We start from the raw sequence: 7556 nt of genomic DNA, 5'->3' as shown, positions 1-7556 counted from the left end.
CGCTTCTCTCCCTCTCCCTGCGCGTCTTTTACGCGCACGGCTCCGGCGGTAAGTAGGAGATTGAATCCCAGTGTGAGGAGATGTGACGGGACAGCAGCAGCAGCCAAGTTACGGAGAGTAACATTGGTTGCTTCCTTGTTGAGGGAACTATCCAGAGGATGATTTTTTTAATTATTATTATTATTCTTTCAGCTCAGTCTCCTCTACTCCGCTCCTGGAAATAGCACAAGTTGTCCGTAAATCGGTGCCAAGGCGTGAAAAAGATTCACCCTGCGAGCTCTAAATTAAAAAAATAAAAAATTAATAAATAAAAAAGATTTTTAAAAATCCCTCTTTCTCCAAAAAAAAATATCCTTTTGAATTTTGCGCCCCTATTTTAAAAATGACGCAAAGCCCATTCCTCAAGCGATCACAGGTTCCTCAGCTCAGCTCCGTCCGTACCTGTGCAGGATTTCTACACCTTGCAGGGTCATTTTATTGGACCAAAGAGTTTCTGCGGAAAGTAGAAAAAGAAAGTCCGTCGGGCAATCAAAAGTCATCCAAGCACCCTTTTTTTTTCTCCCTTTTTTCTTAAGTGGTGTGGAAGTTGCAGCAGTAGCGACGGCAGCAGATCCCTGGAGAGGCTCGGGGTCCGAGGATCCGAGGATGAAGGCAGCACCGCCTGTCAGTGCTGTTTGTGCGTCTGCGGCTTGAGATTTGGGCACAGAGAGGCTTTTTTGTTGTTGGTGGGTGGAAACATGTCAGCGGTTTGCACCTGATAGGGTAATCGCGCAAAGACCATCAGCTCCGAGAGGATTTTTTTCTCTCCCTCCCTCTCTCCCTCTCTCCCTCTCTCTCTCTCATGCTGGGCAAAAAGCGCTGCGCCAAAACTTGAACAAGAAGATGTAGCGCTTTTTGGTTAAGTTTTATTCTTTATAAAAAAAAAAAATCCCCCTCTCCATCTAACTTGAGAGGATTTAATCGAATAATTATCTGATCTGGTGAAATAATTATAAAGAAAGCATAAATGGAATCACGGGATGGACATAAACTGATTTTTACGCACGTCTGTCGGTTTTACATCAAACATTTTTTACTCTTCTTCAATAATCCGCGCAAATTTGTGTCATCATTGCGAATTTTCTATGACTATCACGTTGTTATGTTAGTGGAAAAAATAAAGAGTTCCTGTGTTTTTCAGCCACAGAAACTGCGTGTCTCTCTTTTTGCCACAATTGTGCGCTTTAAAGCTCCGCCGGTTTGTGGATTGGCCGCCGTCTCTTCCAGACAGTATTCAAATGCAGGTTGTTTTTTGTCCTTGATTTTCTTTCAATAATGTGCTATAACTTATTCGGCATTTAAATGAAAGAGAGGTGCGAATGCGTTTACGAGTACTTCAGAGCTGGCAGCAGTAAAGTGAGCTCACATCCCTGCTGCCATTTAAAAGAGAGACGAGAGGAGAGAGAGAGAGGGAGAGAGAAGAGAGAGGAGAGAGAGGAGAGGAAAAAAGACCTTGTGGTTCGCTTTTATTGTCCCATTAAAACTGGATCCTCGGGATTCCTTCTCCATTGATATTCAAAATTATTCTAAATGATTACATACATAACTTCCCATGCTGGGGATTTCAAAGGGCATCCTGCTGCTAGTTTAGTGGGAAATGAAGAGAAGTGTTTAAACACTAAGAGCCCCAGCTGCTGATCAACATGAGGCAAAACAGCATTAAAAAAAAAAAAATCAGCAGGTTTTTAAGGAAATTTTAACTACTCACTTTAAAAAAAGACAAAAGTATTTCATAAACTCCATGACTGTGAAATCACAGGGTTGATCTTTTTCTACGAGTACATGTGGATAAAGTGGGTTTATGTGGGTTTATCCGGTGAATCACGGCTGCAACCCTTTGATCCTGTCAACCTCGGGGCACAGTAATAATCCCTGTAACACAACTGAAGTAAAATGTCATATAAAGCATGACTAATTTGGCATTGTCTGCCTCAGGTGGGGAAATCACAGCAAAATGAAGCACATGGGAATAATCCCGAAAGATAATACAGTACCAGCGTCTACAAATGCAAGGCTTTAGGGTTTGTTTGATCAAATAAGGCTCACATTAGCTGCTGTTTACCACTGACTAAGATTTGACTGCGAGTCAAAAGTGGAGGCACCTGACAACTGATTTACAGCCAGCATGATAAACAGCAATTACCACACAGACTGTTTAGAGCCCGCATTGGTGCATCACTCATCGTCTCAAGAGCGCATGTTTGCGACAAACTTCTCTGAGCATAACTGTAAACTCAGGAAAAAGGAAACATATCAGTGCTTGTGGGAAAAGGGAACGCCCCTTTTTTATTTTTTTTATTTTCTTTCTTGGTTTAATGCAAAAAAAAAGTGGCTTTTATTGCTTCATTAGTTTGGAGGGTACTAGTATTAGTGGCTAATAGGGATGGGCGGTATGGACGAAAAAATGTATCACGATAATTTCTGGCATTTATCCCGATAATGATAAAAATTACGATAAAAAAAATACCAATTCAACTCCACCTTTTTCAAATATAAATCTATCTCGCTCTCAGATCCGCCATGTTTGTTACACAAAAACGTCATCAATGGGAATTTATCCTTCTTTCTTTCTTTCTTTCTTTCTTTCTTTCTTTCTTTCTTTCTTTCTTTCTTTCTTTCTTTCTTTCTTTCTTTCTTTTCTTTCTTTCTTTCTTTCTTTCTTTCTTTCTTTCTTTGCTTTCTTTCTTTCTTTCTGGCTCATTTCCTTCCTTCCTTCTTCCCTTCCTCTTTTCTCCCTTCCTTCCTCCTTTCCTTGTTTTCTCCCTTCCTTCTCCCCTTTCTTTCTTTCTTTCTTTCTTTCTTTCTTTCTTTCTTTCTTTCTTTCTTTCTTTCTTTCTTTCTTTCTTTCTTTCTTTCTTTCTTTCTTTCTTTCCTTCCTTCCTTCCTTCCTTCCTTCCTTCCTTCCTTCCTTCCTTCCTTCCTTCCTTCCTTCCTTCCTTCCTTCCTTCCTTCCTTCCTTCCTTCCTTCTTTCCTCCTGCTCTCTCCTTCCTTCTTCCCTTCCTCTTTTCTCCCTTCTTTCTTTCTTTCTTTCTTTCTTTCTTTCTTTCTTTCTTTCTTTCTTTCTTTCTTTCTTTCTTTCTTTCTTTCTTTCTTTCCTTCCTTCCTTCCTTCCTTCCTTCTTTTTTTCCTTCCTTCCTTCTTTCCTCCTGGTCTCTCCTTCCTTCTTCCCTTCCTCTTTTCTCCCTTCTTTCTTTCTTTCTTTCTTTCTTTCTTTCTTTCTTTCTTTCTTTCTTTCTTTCTTTCTTTCCTTCTTCCTTCCTTCCTTCCTTCCTTCCTTCCTTCCTTCCTTCCTTCCTTCCTTCCTTCCTTCCTTCCTTCCTTCCTTCCTTCCTTCCAAAAATCAGCTTTACACAAAAACGTCATCAACAGGAATTTATCGTTTTTACCGCGAGATGACAAATTCTTATCGTGAGGAATTTTTTTGACCGTTTATCGTGAACGGTAAAATATCGCCCCTTGTGGCTAAAAAGCCCGGTTCTAGAGGATTCTGCCATGTCTATGTGGACTCCAATACTCACTTGATATCTGACCACATCAGGAGCTCGAAGGACAGTTTTACACACAATGTGATGGTCAAAAAGTGACTTAAAATGTGTAAAGCGGACCAACCTCCTCCTGCTTTCATAAAAAAGGTGTGAGCAGTCTTGGTCTGGTCAGAACCTGAAGGGTCCTGGAGTGTCGGGTACCGAGATCCTTCGGCCCCTGTGGGTTGGGTTTGCTCCCCACAGGTGCCATCAGGTTCCATCCAGAGCTGGGTAGAGGAGCCAAAGGACTGTACTCAAGTAAAAGTACTGTTACTTCAGAATAATATGACTCAAGTAGAAGTAAAAAGTAGTCATCCAAATAATTACTTGAGTAAAAGTAAAAAAGTACTTGGTGAAAAAAACTACTCAAGTACCGAGTAACTGTTGAGTAACGTCTGATTTATTTTTTTAACACAACCATTCAAACAGACAAAAGTACAAAATAATCATCTTCAGGCAAATAAAATCAATAAAATAATAAAATAAATTAAAAATAATAAAAAATAAAAAATAGCTTAAATTAAAATAATCTTAAAATAAATTAAAGTACTTTAATAAGTAATAGAATAAATAAAATAATGACAGAATAAAAAAATAAATTAAGCACAAGTAGCACAAAATTTCAAGCCTTTGTACTTTTCTTTTTTAACCAGGCAGAACTAGAACAAACCCATGAACTCATAGAAACTCTGTGTGTGTTTGAATCTGTGTAAATGATGCAAAAACAAAAAAAACATGCAAAAACAAACATTTTTCCCAAAGAATCACCCAGTGATGTCATGAGATTGACGCGTACGTGGATAAAAGGGATAAAAGAAAAGTAACGAGCTCAACGTAGCCTAATGTAGCGGAGTAAGAGGAACTGTTTCTCCTTTACAAATCTACTCAAGTAAAAGTACAAAGTATAGTGATTCAAAACTACTCCTAAAAGTACAAAATTTCCCAAAACTTACTCAAGTAAATGTAACAGAGTAAATGTAGCTCGTTACTACCCACCTCTCGTTCCATCAGATCAGTTTCTGCGGGATTCGGGCATTAAATGAACACCTCAGACTCATTTTTTGTGTTCTTTAAGCACTTCCTTAAAACATTTTTGAAGAACTTGCCTTTGACCTGTTTGGGGGAGATGATTATTATAGGAGAAATGTGTTGCTATGTTGGAGGATTTGACTTGGTCTGCAATTTATTATTTTTTAAGTTGGTTGCAAGTGGCACATGAATGCAGGATGCAGGTTTACTCGCATTACTTACTCAGTAGTCATAATCTAGTGGCTGATCAGAGTAAATATCGGTTCCGGGAGCAACATCGTGAATCGTGCTGCCCCTCTAAAAACTCGCCTGACTGTTTTTTTAGCCCCAAATCCATTTAACACCAATGATTGTGTGGAAAAGGGCCTGATGCAGAAATAAAAACATTATCCATTGACATGTTTCCAGCTTCAAGGGTTAAACATCTGCCGAGTCTTGCCTTTCACAGTGTTTCGTTACATTTCCAGGCTTTTCTTTTGTCGCCTCAATAAAAATAGTTTCACTTGACATTGCTGGGGAAGTACGGCGGTGCGGCGGTGCGGCGGTGTTTTTCCTGGGTATTTTGGCTCCCTGCTGACATGCCTGCAAGGGCAATTGCCAATTCTAAATTGTCCGTAGGAGTTGTGCACAGGAGTAGAGAAGATGGGTGAATGGATGGACGGATGGATGAAAATAGTAGGCGTCATGTTTCGTTGATCAACCACAGAAGCTTTTTAGTGACGGATCTGCAGAAGCTATTATCATTGTTGATATTTTGTTTTGAAAATAAGCAAAATGAAGGGAATACCAAACCTGATAACTGGAACAAATGACACTAGTAGGCTCATATGAGGATATTAACTCTTAAAAAATAAAGATTTGTTGCCGTTCTGTTAGCCCAGGGGTCGGCAACCCGCGGCTCCAGAGCCACATGCGGCTCTTTAGTGCTGCCCTAGCAGCTCCTGGAACTTTTTCAAAAATGTTTCCCCTTTTTTCTTCATTTTTTCCTTTTTTTTCCCCTTTTTTCTATTTTTCTTCTTTTTCCCTTTTTTTCTATTTTTTCTTCTTTATTTCCTTTTTTTCTTCCTTTTTCCTTTCCTTTTTAATCTCGATATTTCGTCTTTTTTTCTCGAAATTTTGACTTTTTTCTCAACATTTCGACTTTTTTCTCAAAATTTTGACTTTTTTCTTGACGTTTCGACTTTTGAAAGTCTCAAGATTGTACTTCAACATTAATCTTGACATTTCGACTTTTTTCTCGAAATTTCGATTTCTTTCTCGAAGTGCATAATGAAAAAAAAAATCTTCCCCCAGTTATAACTAATATAGAAACATGCAGCATGTGTTGTCTTCATTCTAAGGCTTATACAAGACTTTTCATTTTTTGCGGCTCCAGACATATTTGTTTTTTGTGTTTTTGGTCCAATATGGCTCTTTCAACATTTTAGGTTGCCGATCCCTGTGTTAGCCCAAACAAGTTGTTGCAGTCAGAAATTGCCCGCCGATGCAATTGAAATGTCAGGGGGGGGAAAAGACGATGAAGAAACCTGATAAATGAGTGGGACTGAGGTGAAACCTGGATGCCGCTGAAGAAGCGTAACAAGAAATGGCTTTGTGAATGAGCAGAGCTGTTTCAGTCCAGTTCTGAGGAGGGAGGGTGTTGGGGGGGGGGGGGGGGGGGGGCAGCCACTCAGGAGTTGGGATAAGGTTACCCGCACAGATTAGCTGACAAGAGCGAGGGAGTGAGAAAAACAAGCAAGTGAGTTAAAGGTCTTACTTTACCTGCCTTGCTGTGCTTGGCAGCCAATGAAAGTGCTTTTTAAACCGCAGATTCAAGCCGTGCCTAAACTCATCATCTTCTGCCCGATTTCCCATTTCTATTTCCCATTTTTTCCTTTATTTCATTATTTTTTCAACCAATTTCAGTCAGAATAGCAAACATTACTCTCAAGTAGGGCTGTTCGATTAATCGATTTTAAATCGTAATCGCGATTATGTAATTAGAACGATGTTAAAACGTGAAACTCGTAAAATCGATTTTTCACTTTTTTTTTTTAATTTTTTTTTTTTTTTTTTAATTGGAAATATAACTTACTGTATGTTTGCAAGTGCTGATTTGCTGATTTTTTTTTTTCAGAGATAAAACTTTATATTTTATTATATTTTTTAAAACTTTTTTTCAACTTATTTTACAGAGTTTTGCACTTTATTCATTCATTTTGGGGCAAATGTTCAATAAAAAAACAGCATATTTGAAATCATTTCTTTGCCTTTTGTCAATTCACAAAATAATCGTAATCGTAATCGAAAATCGTATTTTGAGAGAAAAAAATCAAGATTTTATTTTTGGGCAAAATCGAACAGCCCTACTCTCAAGAGTGTTTTCAAGCTTTTTGAATTTGAATCATTTCATGTGCAGTCTGTCTGCGATGGGACGACGGGACTGTGGGAATCTCACCGAGAACATCCCATTGACGCTGAAGGAGGAGGCATCTGAGGGCGGGCGAGTGCTCAGCAGTTCAAAGGACCCTAGCAGGCATTTAAGGCTTGACAAAAGAACTTGGCAGATCAGTAAGTGAAGCCCAATGTACTACATTAGTGTCAGAACCCCCTCCGCGTCCCTCCCACTTTGCACTTTCATCTCTGACACGGACATATTGACTTAAAGGAAAGGAGGGGTGCCAGGGCCAGCGAGGGAGGGGTCGGTAGCTGTGGTGTGTGTGTGTGTGTGTGTGTGTGTTGAGGGGATGCATGTGTCCCATTCAACTCCCAAGGTGAGGCGATTGATGCCGAGGGGTGACCACTGACTCATATAAGCCACCCAGAAGCCTTTTCTAAACCAGAAGTCACAGGCCGACAAGCATGTGAGACCTAAATGGGACGACCCTCTTCCTCTCATACTACCCCTAAAAGTCGGCCTCACCCCCCCATTAGTTTATGCTGACCCCCCCCCACCCCCGCCGCTTCAAACACACATCCCTTTT

General features: G+C 39.8%; 1 protein-coding gene across 1 annotated transcript in view; it reads right to left on the bottom strand.

Moving 5' to 3' along the window:
* Nucleotides 1–7228, bottom strand: part of fgf24 (fibroblast growth factor 24) — a 17500-nt gene extending 10272 nt beyond the window's left edge. The window contains exons 1-3 of the mRNA XM_061726492.1: nucleotides 7201–7228; nucleotides 7031–7101; nucleotides 3650–3791 (exon numbers count right to left, since the gene is read on the bottom strand). Coding sequence (XP_061582476.1) covers nucleotides 3650–3791; nucleotides 7031–7101; nucleotides 7201–7228 — 241 coding nt within the window. The remainder of the gene's footprint in view (nucleotides 1–3649; nucleotides 3792–7030; nucleotides 7102–7200) is intronic.
* Nucleotides 7229–7556: the final 328 nt, after the last annotated feature.

The sequence above is a fragment of the Cololabis saira genome, chromosome 7 (genome assembly GCF_033807715.1).
Source record: "Cololabis saira isolate AMF1-May2022 chromosome 7, fColSai1.1, whole genome shotgun sequence".
NCBI classification, from domain to species: domain Eukaryota; kingdom Metazoa; phylum Chordata; class Actinopteri; order Beloniformes; family Belonidae; genus Cololabis; species Cololabis saira.
This window is presented reverse-complemented; position numbering and strand designations above follow the sequence as displayed.